Source organism: Odocoileus virginianus, chromosome 31, assembly GCF_023699985.2.
Source record: "Odocoileus virginianus isolate 20LAN1187 ecotype Illinois chromosome 31, Ovbor_1.2, whole genome shotgun sequence".
Classification (NCBI taxonomy): Eukaryota; Metazoa; Chordata; class Mammalia; order Artiodactyla; family Cervidae; genus Odocoileus; species Odocoileus virginianus.
Window position 1 is genome coordinate 22492006 of NC_069704.1, and position 17226 is coordinate 22509231.

The 17226-nt window shown below is 43.3% G+C and overlaps 2 protein-coding genes and 1 long non-coding RNA gene across 13 annotated transcripts in view; 2 read left to right on the plus strand and 1 right to left on the minus strand.

Annotated features, from left to right (window-relative positions):
• Positions 1–2625: 2625 nt before the first annotated feature.
• On the plus strand, positions 2626–7385 carry CKS2 (CDC28 protein kinase regulatory subunit 2). The gene is made up of 3 exons (XM_070459404.1): positions 2626–2711; positions 5482–5609; positions 6912–7385. The coding sequence occupies exons 1-3, from the start codon at positions 2653–2655 to the stop codon at positions 6962–6964; spliced, it is 240 nt and encodes a 79-aa protein (XP_070315505.1). The 5' UTR covers positions 2626–2652; the 3' UTR covers positions 6965–7385.
• On the minus strand, positions 5181–8926 carry LOC139032423 (uncharacterized). Its single transcript, XR_011484961.1, has 2 exons — positions 8709–8926; positions 5181–5223 (listed from the first exon to the last, which is right to left on the minus strand). It is a non-coding gene; the product is annotated as an uncharacterized lncRNA (long non-coding RNA).
• SECISBP2 (SECIS binding protein 2) overlaps positions 8829–17226 on the plus strand; it is a 37308-nt gene continuing 28910 nt past the window's right edge. For 10 of the 11 annotated variants that reach the window (XM_070459388.1, XM_020886120.2, XM_070459389.1 and 7 more), the window contains exons 1-5: positions 8829–8950; positions 9931–10079; positions 15071–15320; positions 15539–15662; positions 16894–17123. In XM_070459388.1, coding sequence (XP_070315489.1) covers positions 8915–8950; positions 9931–10079; positions 15071–15320; positions 15539–15662; positions 16894–17123 — 789 coding nt within the window. In that variant the 5' untranslated portion in view covers positions 8829–8914. Of the gene's footprint in view, positions 8951–9930; positions 10080–15070; positions 15321–15538; positions 15663–16893; positions 17124–17226 lie in introns of those variants that run through there. The other variant, XM_070459397.1, reaches the window with a different exon arrangement.

Below are 17226 nucleotides of genomic sequence, written 5' to 3' on the forward strand. Positions count from 1 at the left end.
TTCCTTCTTCAGGGATTCTCCACACAGGAATTGAACCTGAGGCTCCTGCTGCACTGCAGGTTATAGGAGCACTGAATTTTAGCAAATGTTTTTTCCTGCATCCGTTGGGAGGATCATTTTTTCTCCTTTACACAAGTTAATGTGGTGAGTTAGATTAACAGATTTTCTAATATTAAACTATTTTTACATTTGGAGATAGTAAAATCATCCTTTTAAGAAACACAATAGGATTCAATTGGCCATTGCCTAATAAATTCTTATAGAGTGGAAGAGTTTATTCTATGAAGTAAACTCTTGGTAAAACTTTTCTGTAAAGCCATATACGTCCAGTGTTTTTTTTGTTTCCTTAAAAATTTAACATTTGAGCTGAAATATTCATGTACCATACATACAGCTCACCCTTTTAAAGTATATCGTTCAATGCTTTTTCCTGTTCACCCTTATGCAGCTGTTATCATACGGCTGGACTTTCAATCACTGCTCTAGATTAATTGACATAGGACTCTTCAGTCTTTCTCTGACTTCTTGAGCCAGTACAGGAAGACAGGCAGGGGGAAGCAGATTAAGGAAAGATACACCAAGTAGAAAACAACTATTACAGACAAAAGAGGAATCACAAGTGTAGAAATGACATGGTGCTAAAATATTTTTAAAATTTCCCTTGAGTCTATACCATGTACAGATATATACAAGAATGTATTATTTCAGACTGAAATGACATTTGGGCTCTCTTTAAAGATATTATAGGGAAAAGGGAAAGAGATGAAACAAGATGGGCCAAATGTTAACAGCTGAAGGTGAGCAACTAGTCTATGGAAGCTGATTTTATTACTATTCTGCTTTTCTGAGAGTTTTCACAGCAGGCTCTTACATATCTCTTTGTAAGATTTTCTTTCCTAAGTTCTGCCGTGGGATTTCCTTAACCAGCTCTCATAACGATTTACATCTTTTGCGGGGGGGGGGGGGGGGGGTGGTGGCGGGGCTGATGTTTGGCATGGGTAGGATCTTAACTCCCCCACCAGGGATCCAACTCCTATCCCCTATAGCAGCAGCTCAGAATCTTAATCATTGGATCGCCAGGGAAATCTCTTGTCACCTTCACTATTACTGCACATTATTACGTCTAATTATTTAGGCATACATTACTTGAAAAGTAATTGTTACTTCAAAATTAGGGAGTGGAGCACAAGGAACCGTTACGTGCTGGGTATAAAGTGGTGAACAAAACAGACATGCCTACCACGCTGGTTTACTGGAGGATATGTTATAGTGCGGGTGGGGGCACAGTACACGAGCGAGCTTGCAACTGCTGGGCAAGGACGGAGAGGAATGGGGAAGGTGGGTACTTCCTCCGAACAGGTGATGAAAACGACTTTCAGAACAGGGAATCCTTAAGCTGAGAGTCAAAGGATAAAGCGACCATCCTGTGGGAGGGAGGCAGTGGCAGGACAGTGAAGCTCTTACCGGTATCGCGCTGCACTACAAAAAAACCCAAAAAACTCCACACGCTCATTGTGGAAAAAGTGAAAAACACTTTCTTCTTGGCCACGGGGCTTTTGAGATCTTAGTTCCCTACCAGGGATCTAGCGAGGGTCCACGACATTGAAAGCGCACAGGCCTAACCACTGGACCACCAGGGAACCCCCTACAAGTACCTTAATTTTAAATTAGGATTCAAGGCTAACAAGCCAAAGGGGTTTTTTTACAAATCACTATTAATACCGTTGTCCTCTACCAAACATCATTGTTTTAGTAATTTTTATTTTCCCATACGCACGCACACACGCCTATCTATAGAATTGTCAGAATGTGCGAACGGCGTGGGAAGACAATTTTCCCCTAACAGAGGTCTCTGGGCAACGGCCTAGCACCACCACGCCCACAGCACTCTGTGGCGAGGTTCCAGGATGCTCCATGCAGCCTCGCCGCGGTGGGGTATTCTGACGTCTTCCTCAAGTCCCGGCACAACTTAGGCTTTCCGGATACCAACTCCACAAAAAGGTTGGGCGCGCCCCGGGTAAGACTTCCCAGGCCAGGATTTCCCTGTCTAGGGCTGCCGGCCTTCCTCACCTCCCACGTACTTCAGACAAGAACCACCGGCAGCGGACGGTGCGCCGACAAACTGACGACAGTTCTACAGGCAGCACCCTCCCACTCCTGGGCCTCGCCAAACCTCGCGATACCGTACCCCTCCCTCAGGTTCGCAGTCCAAACCGTTCAGCGGACCTGGAACCTTCTAAACTCCTGCGCACGCGCTCTCTGGCCCTTAACGTCCCGGTTCCGCCCTTCCCTGGTCACGCCCTTCTCGTTAGGGAGCTCCCCGCCCCCACGCCACGCCAATCATCACTTCTTTCCTGGGGCGACCTCGCAACAGGCCTCTGATTGGCTGATCTTGTGCGAACGCCACAGAAAGGCGGTGACGATAGGCTGGGAGCCGGTTGCAGCCTTCCCGCAGGATGCGCGGAAGGTGATTGGTCGACACCGTTACCCAATCAGCGGCGGGCTGTCGGATTCAAACCTGGCTCGTTCGACTTACGGTCGGTTGGTCTCAGTCGAGTCGTTGCTTTCACCTGACGCAGTCGTTCCCTCACCTGCGCCCTGTCTTCGCGCCGCGTCGCTCTAGTCGGCTGCTGCCCACCGCCCACCTGCAGGATGGCCCATAAGCAGATCTACTACTCGGACAAGTACTTCGATGAACACTACGAATACCGGTGAGCAGGCCGGACAGCCTACCTCAGCCGCGGCCCCAGGCGAGCCTGAGCTGGAACTCCGGCTAGGGGAGAGAACCTGGGACCCAGAGTCGGGGTCAAAGCGCTTCAGGCTGGGGTTGGGGACTGGGTCCGGAGGTCAGGTCAGGGGCCAGCCGGGAATCGCTGTTGTGTTGGGGTCGGGCCGCCGGGGTGGGATCGCGCGCCTCTCCTCGTCTGGCGGGCCGCCGCGGCCCGCTTCCGCTCTTTGTTCCCGTCTGTGAGGGGGACGAAGCTGGAGCGCAGAAGGGGCCGCTTCTGGTGCAGAGTTGCCGCCTTAAAGAGAAGGGGCCGAGGGCCTAAACGGCCCCGGCGTGGCCGAAGCCTGATGCGGAGAGTCCGAAGCCTGTACAAAAGCGCAGCTGTTCCTAAAAGCTTCGGCCTACCTGGCATTCAGGCAAACGCCCCCCACACCCACCCCCAGTCACAGCGGGCGAGGGGTGGTGATTTTGGTCAGGTAACGTCGCCAGAGAAACACTTCTCTTTTGAAGTTAATGGCACTAAAAATTACTTTGTGGGGGAATCCCCCCCAAAGCGAGCTTGCTTGGGATTTGAATGTGTAGTGGGTATGGCGACTTTGAGGGGGTGCTGGTGCGTGGTAACCCTCTTGGGTTAATAATTGAAGGGGCTTCCTTTTGAGACTAAATTGAGAACTCGAACGGATTTGGGGCATTTTTTTTTTTTTTTTTCTGATAGTTTATATCGGCCAAATAATTTTTTGCTTTGAGGCATTTTTTTTGGCCTCTGCATCATTATGTGATGGGACTAGAGAGTAGTTCCTAAATGTGTTAGATTAGCAAATTGGATTGTGAGAGGGAAGGAACTCTTGTAACACTTATTAGCCTGAACGCATGCCGGAAACTTAACAAGGGTGTGGCTTCAAACACCAGCTCCGCCCAGTCTTCCTGGGTGGTGACTAGGACGCTGCATCCTGGGAAACTACTGACGTGTAGGCGGGCCCAGTGAGCTTTTCTGTCTGCAATCCTTTTAGATTTCCAAGAAAGCTCTTTGAGTTAGAAAGCTTACATTCAGTAACAGTGGGTGGGTCTCCTTTTATCCCCTCTCCCTAAATATCGTGTAAATCTGTATTCTCTGGAGAAAAATTGATGATTTCTCTGGGCAGCCTTGCAGATTAGTAATACCTAATTGCATTGGAAAAGTCTCTTAAGTCAATTGTCTTATTTTTACATACTACACAGTTCTAATCCTGTAATGTGTTAATAATGTTCAATTATGTGATGCTGACCAAGAATTCAGCTGGGGACATGCAGTAATGGACAGAATATAACCACAATCTTACTAAAATCTGGATTAATATCTAATCCAGTATTAATTAGAGCTGTTGTTTCTTGACCAAGCCACTTAACTTTTATGAAACGGGGCAGTAATCTCCAAAGCAGGGAAATTTAATTGTATCCTGCAGTGTTATCATAGTAGCTCCTTTGTTGTTTGTACTGTTAATGCCTTCTTTACCTCTTCACCCTCCATGAAAAGCACTTGGTACTGAAATGTTAACTTTGGGGAATAATTCTCCTTATATGTAGTTAGAAATATATATAGTTTTGAAAGTGTTAGTCGTTCAGTCCGTGTCCAACTCTTTATGACCCCATGGACTGTAGGCCACCAGGCTCCTCTGTCCATGGGATTCTCCAGGCAAGAATACTGGAGTGGTTGCCATTCCCTTCTGGAGGGGATCTTCCTGACCCAAAGATCAAACCTGGGTCTTCCACATTGCATGTAGATTCTTTACCTTCTGAGCTAGCAGGGAAGCCCAATAAAGAGTTACACCCATGCAGGGGGAAAAAAAAAAGTCATGTAGACTCTCCATCTGAGATTGAAGCTACTTATAAACCCTTGTAATCAAACCTTGATGGCTAGCCTATTTCCATGGTTCATGGAGAAGGTAGGGATGTGACTTCCATTTAAACATAAAATATTGCTTAATTTTGTAGGGTATACATGAGTACAAAAGCACTGTACATTTCTCTTGAGACTAATCAACAATTAGGTAGAAAATAGAAATCAGGTTAACAGGTTATTTGCAGCTCTTACAATCAGGGACCATTCTCAATTTATAATCACTTCTGTAGTCTTAGTGGAGAAGGAAATGGCAACCCACTCCAGTACTCTTGCCTGGAAAATCCCAGGGATGGGGGAGCCTGGTGGGCTGCTGTCTATGGCGTGGCAGAGTCTACACAACCGAAGCGACTTAGCAGCAGCAGCTGTGGTCTTAAATGAATTCTCTTGCTCCCGTATCACATCAATCTGCTTCATAACCAACAGGAAGGAGAAAAACAAACTGGCATTCTTTTCTTTTCAGGATGCTTTCCATAAGGTGCATATTTCTGCTTTTATCCTATTGGTCGATTTAGTCATGTGACCAGAGGTAGCTGCAGGAGAGGCTGGGGTGTTTTGGATAACCATGTGTCCCACTTAAGTTTTTGAGGTTCTATTTCTGAAGATGAGCAAGCAGTCTCTATTAGGGAAAAATGTTAATCGTAAATAAAATGCTTTCTACTTTCGGACTACATATTCTAATCTCTTAATTTGAACAAAGGCCATCAAAAATCAGAGGTGGTAGAACTATTTAAGTAGTTCTTAAGATTGATGCCAGTGATAGCTAACAGGATTGCTTTTTTAAGTGTCCTAAAGATGCATGTGTAAAGCGACCATAATTGTAGGAAAGCCATATTCACATAGAGTACTGATGTTTGGCTGTATTTTTTTTAAACAGACATGTCATGTTACCCAGAGAACTTTCCAAACAAGTACCCAAAACCCATCTGATGTCTGAAGAGGAGTGGAGGAGACTTGGTGTCCAACAGAGTCTAGGCTGGGTTCATTACATGATTCATGAACCAGGTAAGTTTTGCTATTTAGAGAAGCATTAATTGACTGAAAATAGTGGTTGTTGAAAACGTGTTTGTAATACTGATGTTTCAGTGATGTCCATAAGTTAAGTGATAAGCTTGACTATTTTGAATGACTTTTCCTTCCTAGAGAGGGTTCTAATTTTATAGTAAACAATAGTTTACCATAGTGAAAATAATGCATTCTTCTATCTGCAAAAATAACCTATGAAGTAAAAAAAAAAAAAACAGGTTATTCTGTTTTATTTTAAAATGTGTGTCATTGCTAGTAGTATCTTGAAGTATTTTGCCCTTAAATATATTTAGAATTATGGTGTCTATTTGAAAACTAACTTAAGATTGTGTGTCTAGAAGTTCTGTGTATAGAAACTGATACAATTTGAAGTGATTTGAACAGTTTTCTAGATTATTGGTAAACTATTAGTAAACTAGACTAAGAAACTCTGTGGTGTTTTGGGGTTATCAATAAATCTAACTTAAAGGATTTATATTGCTTTGAACAAAATTTGAAGGCACAGCAGCTGAATTAGGTGTGGGTAGTCACTCAGTCGTGTCTGATTCTTTTCGAGCCCATGAACTGTAGAGTCCCAGGCTACTCTGTTTATGGGATTTCCCAGGCAAGAATACTGGAGTGGGTTGCCATTTCCTTCTCCAGGGAATCCTCCTGACCCAGGTCAGGAATTGAACCCAGATCTCCTGCATTACAAGCGGATCTTTACCAACTGAGTCATACCTTAATGATATAAATTAGGTAAAGCGATCTTGATTTATACTTTAAAAGAAAAGCATCGGCAGCAAAAACTTGTAACTATCTTGGGATCGGAGCATGTAATTATATTAAAAAGGTCTTTCTCCAGATAATACAAAGCAACTGAGGACCTTACTTGTAGGTTCCTACTCAGTCCTCCACCTTCTGAAACAGAATCTATCAGGAGGGCCCCTGGGACCTATGTTTTTTAAATGAGGTGTTAACTGTCTTTTCCCCACAACAGATAACATTTTTCTTTACTTTTCATTGGAATTGAGATTCTAAAGATAGAAACCCTTCTCCTCAAACAACTTCTTTACTTTTTCTCCAGAGTGTGTAAAATTAACTGGGGGGATATTCTCATTGTTATGTTGTTTATTATGTTTATTATTGATAGTGACTTAAAAGCAAAATTTCAGATACCTTAATAAGTAACATCAGTTGACTGTGTATTTATTTTATTTTGGTTCAATTTCGAATCTCTTAATTTTTTGTTGAATGAAAATTAACCATATTAAAATAATATAAAACATTTTGTTTCCACAGAACCACACATCCTTCTCTTTAGACGGCCTCTTCCAAAAGATCAACAAAAATGAAGCTTATCTGGGGATCATCAATTAAATCTTTCTCAAATTTAATGTATATGTGTATATAAGGTAGTATTCAGTGAATACTTGAAAAATGTACGAATTGTTCATCCATACCTGTGCATGAGCTGTATTCTTCACAGCAACAGAGCTCAGTTAAATGCAACTGCAAGTAGGTTACTGTAAGGTGTTTTAAGATAAAAATTTCTTCTAGTCAGTTTTTCTTTTAATATAAGTGCCTGTTTGACTTTATCTGTTACTTTTGTTAAATAAAGTTTGTATGTTGCATTTATTACTCTTTGAAGTTAGTGAGGTTTGTTTTCTTAAGGTTAACTTGTGACTGTTGAGGATGTTGGATGATTTCAGTTTTATAGTCCTGAGGAAATAAAATCACTTCAAAGAAATAAAATGTTAAGTGGGTTTAAACCTATCAGCTTGGTGTGATTCAGGGTACCATTTAAATTCACTTATGAAGATACTAGGAACCAGGGATAAGTTTAATAGAGCCAAGGTAGATTTTATAGCTCTGTTTAGTTCCTAGAGAATTGTCTAGAATTTCCAACTGAACAAAAAAGAAACCCAACTTAATACTCTGGCTTACTTCACTTATTTATATAAGTACTGCCTTGGGAGAAACCACATAACCCCATTTCTGTTCTCCATGCGCCAAAGGGGGATACAGTTTTGTATAAACTATCACAGCATTTTTAAAACTTCTAACATGGTGTGCACTTTGTGTCAAATTGCTTTAACTGCTAAGGAAATAGTTAATGCAAACACAGGCTTTTTATCATCATTGCTAATGCTGAAGAAACCTTTTAGCTAAGCCGCCAATAAGCATAAGACCCCCAGTATGCTGGGCCTCTGTATGCTCCTCTTTTTGAAAAAAGTAGTGCTTTCACATAATAAGCACGATAAATATTGAGGGCGGTGTGGTGATGGGCAAGAGCCTAGAACTTACCCCCATCCCCATGGGTCCATTGGCTATAGGTTCAGGGTTAGGCCAACAGAAAGACGTCAGAATTGTTAAGTAAACTTGATTGTATTTAGCACAAACCAGCATACTGCATACTGCTCAATCTCCAGCATTGCTTACTGTGAGATCCCAAGCCTCATTCCACTCTGGAGATTTAGATGTGTTTAATTGACCTGTGGGAGGCGCACAGAACACCAGGAGATGAGCTGGAATTGCCTGCATTTACTGCTTGGAGGAAACCTACAATTAGCCTCCAGTTTAGGATGTTCAATCTTATTAACCTCTACTGGTCAAACAGCTCCCACTTTTCACCAAGTAAGCAAGAGTTCTAGGATCTGCGCTCCCCCTCCCTCACTCCGTCACCAGGCACCGCCCTCCATTTCCCATTCTACCTAACACCACTGCCCTAGGATTGCTTGCTTCCACCCTGCTTTTCCATCTCTTCCTCTCCCAGCACATTTCCTAGTGGTCAGCAGCCCTTTGTTGAACTGAGCAGTTTTGAAATTCTTTTTCGTTAACTGCTCTAGCTTCCTGGAAATGTAAGATGCCAGATCTTGTTGACCTTCTCCCTCTGTAGGTCCACAAGGTGTGCGGTTTCCTTAAGGCCCCCAACTCCCCACAGACCCTTCTCCTGCTCCAGGTGCCCGCCACCCCGTGCACCTACCCCTCGTGCAGGCCTGTCTAACCACATCCCGCGTTTTGTCCGCTATCTGCGGAGAAAGTCTCATGTTAATTCCAAACTACTCGCGCGAGGATGCAGCTTCTCCAAGTACTCACCACGCCGGATACTTCGCGCAGGCGCAGAGCCGCCGCCCCGCGCATTTCCGACCGGAAGCAAGGCGGGCTGAGGCGTGTTTTTGTGACGCACTTCCTGGCGTCCTCTCCGAAGGTGGAAAGGCGGGGAGGACTGTCGCCCTTCGGTCCCGCCAGCCGACCGGGCGGCTACTGGCCTCCCCGGCCGCACCTTTTCCCTGCCGCCCGCCATGGCATCGGAGGGGCGGCGGGAGCCCGCGGCCGAGGTGAGGATGGCGGCCCTGGGCCTCCCAGAGTGTTGGCCTTGCGCGGATGGGGTGGGAACTGGATTGGCGTGGGCGGGGGGGCAGGAGGCGACGGGCCGGGGCGGCCGCGACCTCCAGCCCCGGGTGCGTCCACACGGCAGCAAATGAGGAAGGACTCCGTCGACTGGAAACTGCCGCTAGTCCCAAGGCTGCGGAGGAGCTGAGCGACCGTGTCTGCTTACCGCACTCGTGAGCAGGAACCACTTGTTTAAAGCTTGTGAATACGTTTTCTGAAGCGGAAGTCTCTGCTCGACTAGCTAAGAGTAACCTCTAGCAGGAGCCCTAACAATCGCAAAAACTGGCTTTCACACGAGTGAAAAAACATGATTATAAGTTGCTAGTGAAAGTAAATTTATCAATACAGATCTAAAAACGGAAATAAAAACCCAACAAATATTTTAGATTCATATTTCAAGGGCTCGTGGCGATACAAAGATTTTCTGGCAAAGCTTACTTTTGGTTTTTAACAAAACAGCCTTTATTGGTTCGCTGAGTGAAAAACAGCTGTTCTAAGTTCTTTGAGAAATTTAATAGAACCAATAAAGGCTAAGGAGCATGTGTGTTTTGAGTGCTACAGTTAAGTTGGATAGTTTGTTATCCTTTAACTCAGCTGAGAGGTAAACTACTGTATTCTACGTTAAAGATAAGGAAACGTCACTTGTAGTTCTAACTCTACAGTCTGGGTTGACTTTTATTCTCATTTCAAGTGGTTGTTCTTATTTTCCACTTTTAATATTTGATAGACTGGTTTTTCTAGTGAAAAGGGGTTTGGGGAGATATTGCTAACAAATTCTTGTCTTTGCTGGGCAGATATATTTGAACTGCAGCACTGGGATTAGCATTTCTGGGGCTTTGAGATGGGAGGGACTCTTTTTGTTGTTTTTTTTCCCAGTTGGTTGATCTTAGAAAGTTTGTAGCCATAACCCCCCTTTTCTCCTCAGGGCATCAAGTTGTCAGCAGATGTCAAACCATTTGTCCCCAAATTTGCTGGGCTCAATGTGGGATGGTCAGACTCTTCAGAAGCGCGAGTTTTCCCCAGCTGTGCAGCCACCCCGTACTATCCATGTGCCCAGGAGCTAGCAGTGCCTGAGTATGTATTCTTCCGAACGTCTTGCCTTAACATGGGGACCTTGTTGCTTGGCTTTAATGGTAATTAGACTTGAAATGTTCTGCAGCTATCAGGTTAACGTTTCCAGAGCAACTAGGGAAGATGCTCCTCATCCAAGAAGGAAATGTACAGCACAGCTTAGCTGTGTAGCACACCAAAAACTGAAGATTCAGCTCTCCTTTTTTTCCTCCATATTCATTTGGTTATTTGGGGCAGAGAGAGTATGGAGATTGCATTGCATTTATTAGTGGGGAGTGCAAGTCTATTACGCCTACAGTTTAAAACTGCATCATGTATTAATGGGTGATGAAATGGCAGGAACAAGTGGGTCAGAGCAAATGGGGCAAAGAAAAGCCAAAATAAATAAATAAAAATGCTCCTCAGTTTTAGGGTGTAACACTGAAAAACGCCGCCCAGTGATGGAGTGGGGCTAGCAACTAGGGCTGCCTCTTTGTGCACATAAGTGTTTGGAAATTACTGAGGTTTGCTTTTAGCCGTTTTACTTTATAATTGTCCTGTGGAGATGGATCGTACAAATTTTTGGTTATAAATTCTTCTAGATTTGAGCTGAAAGGTTTATTTTGTCCTTTAAATGTTGTTTTTCCTCCACAGGAGTTATTCTCTAGGTAGTTGCAAAATGGTTTCCATTTATTAGCTGAAGTTAGGAAAATAAGTGTTAAGTCTTTCACATGATTGTATGGATTACTTGTAGATTTATTTTTAAGGCATCAATCACCTTTATGCTTATGTGAAAATCCTTTTTATGTTCTGTTGTTTTGGGTCAGACTTGTTACCTTTTCCCCCCACACCTGCATGGTGTGCTTGAAAATAGTTTATACTTCATATAAATTCTAGAGCTGTGTTCACAAAAATAAAAGTTGGAATAAATAAGAAAATCATTGGTTTGTCTGGTATATTTAGGAAATAAGAAATGCTATATTTTTTGTCTGAAATTGAAGTCTTGACAAAATGTGCTTGAAGGTCTTTGGTAGGAATGCCAAGTTTTTCCATTGTAGTTTCTTCCTTTGTAACAGGAAGGTTGCCATGGGTCTCAGTTAAGTCATTTCCTACCTTGAGTGGGCTCACATGATAAAATACAAGCTATATCTTCTCTGTGATAAAAACTCTTAAGCCATCTGCTTGGTGAAATTCTAGTGACCTAAAATAAAGGTGGAAAACAGTCATACAGCTAAAGCAGCATTCTAGCTGTAACATGCTGAGAATAATCAGAGGCTTAAGGATGCTCGATGCTGAATTTTTAGCTTTTTTAACCTCTTATTCCCTTATAGCTTTGATTTTTTTTTTTAATATTTATAACCACTGAAAAGGTTGACTGACAGTATTCCTGCCTGACAAGAAAACAATTAAGGACAATGGAGTCAGGAAACGGAAGAGCAAGCTTAGAAAGAATGAGAGCCTTTAAAGTGGGGAATGAAGTGAGACTTTACACAGTGAAGAAGTGATTATCTAGTTGATTCTAATATAAGTTAAGAATTGTTTTGCTGTAATCAGATTTTGTTTCAATGGCGATCTCTTGCTGCCTTGAAAAAAGGACTGAAATTTTCTATAACAAACATGTGATCTTTTCTACTTCTTCCCCTATAGCAACCTAGTTCTCTGTGTCCTTAAAGGAAGTGAGTGACCTTTTGCTGAATGTCCACCTCTAGTACTGCTAGCAGTGCATGCCAAAGGACTTCATCTATTCATTTGGAGTTTATTAGCTAAAGGCTACTATATGGAAAAGCACTAGTTCCTAAGTGGGGAAAGGCCTGTCTCATGAGCTATGGTGGAGATGGAAGAAAACATACTACCAATCTCCTTCAAGTTTATGTTACAGGCAGTACAAATATCAGTAGAAGTATCCTAGTATGTAGAATGGCCCTGTTTGGGAAGTACTGAGTATTTACTGGTATAATGAACAAATAAAGGTTATGCAAACAAAGTAAGTTCTCTGTTGCCAGTCATCCTCCCCAGAAAATGATTTTGTTGATTGTCATAGTACGTGCTTTGTGACAAATCCTGTGTGACACAGGGGTGAAGAAGTGTGTGTTTTGTTTGGGAATTACTGAATACATTGATTTCATGCTTGCCAAAATCCGTGAGTTTGGCAGGGAGATGTAGTGTTATTTCTACGCAAGAGAAACTGAGGCTACAAATGCTTGTCCAAAATTTCTCCAGGAGGTAGCACCAGCACCAGACTTGGCATTCAGTTCTTCTGACCTGAGTTCAGCTGCTCTTGCTCTTGATATCTTGTAGTATACAGTGAAAATTACAGTGCCAGTGGTTGCTTTTAGGTTAAAATTCTCATTTGTGAGAATTGGGGCTTCCCTGGTGGCTCAGTGGTAAAGGATCTGCCTGCAATTCAGGAGACCTGGATTCAGTCTCTGGGTCAGGAAGATCCCCTGGAGTAGGGAATGGCAAGCCACTCCAGTATTCTTGCCTGGAAAATCCCATGGACAGAAGAGCGTTGTGGGCTCCATGGAGTTTCAAGAGTCGGACACAAGTGAGCAACTAAGCACGCACATACACTGTGTGAATTAGTAGTTCTCCACAGGGTGTGGCTCGTGTCGGGTGGGTGGGTGGAGGAGTGACTGGGTTCCTGACAGGTCAGGGGGGACCACATGGAAGATGTGTTGGGGAGACAGCAGAGAAGTAAGGCCCCATTGTTGGGGGGAGCCACTAGTCAACTGGCCTACGTGGTACAGCTGAAAAGTTAGGTTTTTTGGGTAGGAAAGAGAGAACTTTGGGAGTGTTTTGGGTGGGATCATGATAATCACACCTGGTTTCTGGCTCAGCTTTAAAGGAGAGGGCCTTGAAGGTTTTGATTGGGTTGGTGGTGGTGGTGGTTTAGTCCCCAAGTTGTGTCCGACTCTTGTGACACCATGGACTGTAGCCTGCCAGGCTCCTCTCTCCATGGGATTTTCCAGGCAAGAAGAATGGAGTGGGTTGCCATGCCCTTCTCTACTAAATAGGGCTTAATGGTGACCTCACTGTGCTGTTAAGGGGCTCAAGAGAGACAGAGACTCCTAAAATTCTCGACACAAGGCTTGGTACCCAGGAAGCTTTCCACACACAGGAAGTTCACTGTGACCAGTGATCAGGAACACTCCTGGGGGCCTGCAGGATTCCAACTGAGTTAGGCACTGGAAATAGAGAAGAAAATACAGGGAGACCTTCTGCAGGATAAAAGGGTTCATATGGGTTTTGGTGGGAAGGATCCTAGGTAGTTCCAGTTGAATACATGGAAAGATTTGGGATCGTTTTGTGAGAGCATAAGTTGGCAGTGGGGCTAGTTTGGGGATCATATGTCATGTTTTGGATCTGTATGTACTGCTGCCGCTGCTGCTGCTAAGTCACTTCAGTCGTGTGACCCCATCCCTGGGATTCTCCAGGCAAGAACACTGGAGTGGGTTGCCATTTCCTTCTCCAGTGCATAAAGGTGAAAAGTGAAGTCGCTCAGTCATGTCTGAGTCTTCGTGACCCCATGGACTGCAGCCTCCCAGGCTCCTCCGTCCATGGGATTTTCCAGGCAAGAGTACTGGAGTGGGGTGCCATTGCCTTCTCCCTGTACGTACTAGATGGGTGGAAATGAGCTGTAAGTTGGAGATAGAGGCCTACCGGTGGAATTCAAGTATGTTGGAAGTGAAGTCCTGAGCAAAAAGCTGGAATTCAAGTATGTTGGAAGTGAAGTCCTGAGCAAAATGAGGAGAGGTTCTGTCTCAGAGTGGGTCTGACCGGTGAATGGGGGAGTGTAGTGGGGACCGTGCCGCGGAGGGACCTTTGGGAGATGGGAGAGGGCAGAGGCTGTCACGTCCGGGTTGGAGGGGCTTTTCAGGCGGTGAGATGGACGTGGGTGCCACGTAGCAGAGGTCAGGGAGACTGCCAGGAAGGAGGGCACGGGAGATGCGGCAGCTGTCAGTGTGGTACAGGCCTAGCCTGTTTGTAGTGACTCCTTTCCTTCTTCGTTGCAGACTCTTACTTGTAGCAGAGTAGAAACAAAAATTCTGGTAGTTGGTGCCTATGCTTGTATCTCGTGACATTCAAACAATTGGAAGATCACATGGGGTGTCTTATCCTTAGCTTTGACTCTTCCTGCCTTTCAGTGGACCCTACACTTCAGAATTCCACTGATCTGCTACAAGATAATTCAAAGTCCTGGAAAGTCATGGAAACACCTGCTGGTGCTTATTTGTGGGAATGAGAATACTGTGATTTGTGTTGTCAGTTGCTTAGCATTTATCTTTGTCTCAACTTTCATTGCAGAATGGTTGAAACCTCTGGCCTTATACTAAATTTGCTAAAAAAAAAAAAAAAAAATCAGTGTTAAATTATAGTTCGCTCTGCCCTTGTGACTTGAGCAAGTTGAGTCAGTGGCAGTGTTCACAGACAGTTCCATCGTATTAGCAGGACATGTCGTTCCTGCACCACGTCCTGCAGAGTGTCCCAGCCCCCTGAGCAGTAGAGCGCCGGATGTGGTGGTGGGCTTGGGACAGGAAAGGGGCTGGGCAGGCTGGCTGGGGGCGCCCAGAACCCCCAGGGAGCAGGCCCTGGAGGTTGTCAGGGTGGGATTTGGACGGGCAGTGGGAGCTCTATAAAAGCCCTCTCTGCCTAGAGAGTGGTCTAGATGGCTTAAATTTTGGTCAGGGTTGCTGAGTGAGGCATTTCCAGATATTTGACAGCATGAGAGTGGAAACCTGCTGGAGCATCCTTGGGCTTTTCTAATATTCCTTATCATAGGATCCTGTTATGGAAGTTCAAGCTGTGTAATGAAAAAAATGAAACTAGGTCAGCATCTTTCTTTGCAGGTTAAGAAGAAGTGCTCAGAGGTTTTATTTGGTTTTTAATTAGAGGTATTTCAGTGCTAGAATGAATGACCTCAAAAATAGTATGTTTAAGTTTTGTTTATTATAAAATATTAAGCTTCTTGGTTTGTGGTATGAAATCTTCAACTAAAATTTACTGTTTTTGTTTAGACAGAAACTCTATACTGACGATATGGCTTTTGGAGCTTCAGCTTTTCCATCTCAGTATTTCTCTTCTGAGATCCCTCTTCATCCATATGCCTACTCTCCCTACACCCTGCAGTCACCACAAAATGTTTGCCCGGTGCCTGGCTCCCCATATGATGACAACCAACCCAGTTGTTTTGGAGGTTTTCAAACAGTGAAGTCACGAAGTGAACACACATGCCTTCTCCCACAAGACACAAAAGCTGTGTTTAAGGTCTGTAAATGTCTTGGTGTTGTTGGTTACTTTAGCATTTAAAACATAAAGAACAGGCCAGTTCTTGCATGTTATTTAAGGTATTTAAAATCTGATATGGTCTACTCTGACCTTTTTAAAAAATGATTGAGTTGTAATTATGAATTTGCAAATTCAAGCCTTTTTTATAGTGATTGTGTTCTTAAAATAAAAATGTTATTTTTTAATGTTTCCTGCAGAAGAAAACCTATGGTGAACAAAAGTTTGGCAGTAAGAAGGCTGATGGACCTCTGTCATCTGATTTGAAATCAGTCAAAAGTTCACCTCGTGTGTCCATTCATGCTGAGAATAGTTTGAAATCAGGTAAAAATAACACACTCTGTATATTATACTTTTCTACCCTGTCTACTCCCAGAAACATTTCTGTTCTTTAAACTGTTTTTGTGGGCTTATTCATCATGAAAAACTGAGGCCATCAAGTTTCCTATGGGATCCTGGAGTTTATCCAAAGATGATACTACATTGGCTTATGCAAGAACTTCTGTAAAAATCACATAGCAAGTAGGTGACAATCACCCACCTCAAAACATTTGTTAAATAGTGAATTACAACCATGTCCTTGTACTGTATTTGATCATGTTGATCCCTAAAATAGCTTCTCTGGTTTTTTGTTGGGACACTTTTCAGTAAGGGAGAGAGTTGACTGCAGTTTAAATTCCATCCTGAGCAATACCAAACCCAGGGCAGGATGGTTATTCAAAGGACATCTCTGTTGTGGGCTTAAGAACTGCTGTTCCAGTCTCTGGTTGAAAGTTAGTGATTATACATGGTAACGTGGTTTTTTTTCCTGTAAATTATTTACTATTGCACCTTGATCACAGCCATCATCTATTTATGTAATAACTTAAAATCTCTGTAATAGTGTACTTACTGGGAATGGTTTGTCATTTTATTTACATGTGTAATTTACTGTTATTTGATACATAACATTTTCTCTTTATGTTGACGTCATTCATAAACCTTCTGGTACATGGTAATGTGAAAGAAGAGTGGAACTGTTAACTGGAATAACTCTAGCCTTATAATTAAACAATTTTTAAAATGCTGGGGCTTTATGGCATTGTAACCTTCGGCATCATTCGTTTGCATTTGAAGGAGAAAGGTGGGAGAAAGGTTATAAGTTTAATTCTATTAATACTTGTTTTCCTCTAGTTTGTTCCAGCAAACTAAAATATGGAAAATTTATTATTTAAAGGAAATTCGCAAGAGTCCCCTTAATCTCACAAAACTGTAAAGTGTGTTTTGAGAATAATTGAAATGCCCAGCTGCACAATCAGGTTAAGGTAACTATTTCATCCAGTTGAGAATTACTCCTAAGATTTGCAGCATGTTGCTTTTTTCTGCTTGATGACCCCCATGGTCATTTATGTTTTCCACTGTTTCAGAGGTTAACAGCGCTACCAAAAATTAGGCTGTTTGGACAATAATATGTTGTTGCATCAGTAGCAATAGACTTTCTACATTGCAACTGAAGTGTGAGTACAGGTCATCCAATAACCTCTAAATTTTTACCCTTTTAATTCTGTAAATGCAGATGGTTATTATAAACGAACTGACAGGAAATCCAGAATCATTGAAAAGAGTGGATCTGCCTCCAAACTTGAGTTTGGATTTACCAGCTTGGATTTTCCTGAACTGCAGAGTCCGGAGAACAGTGAGATACCAGAGATACAAAAGCAGCCTAAGTGGGGGCCTTTACGCTCCACCCCTACCAACATTGCTCTTCTCAGAGAAGTGGGGACACCCTCTGCAGTGTTATCAGAGGTGAGTGCAGCCTCCTGCTCTTTGTTCCCCTCTTTCTTCTTTTCTCAGTGATGGACAGTTATGCAAGGACATCACCTGGAACTCTACATACACTTCACATGGT

Excerpts from the sequence above, each read along its gene's own strand:
- CKS2 (XM_070459404.1), top strand. The coding sequence starts at position 2,653 with ATGGCCCATAAGCAGATCTACTACTCGGACAAGTACTTCGATGAACAC. Across the intron at positions 2,712-5,481 it reads GATGAACACTACGAATACCG|ACATGTCATGTTACCCAGAG; the intron begins GTGAGCAGGCCG and ends TTTTTTAAACAG. Across the intron at positions 5,610-6,911 it reads TTACATGATTCATGAACCAG|AACCACACATCCTTCTCTTT; the intron begins GTAAGTTTTGCT and ends TTGTTTCCACAG.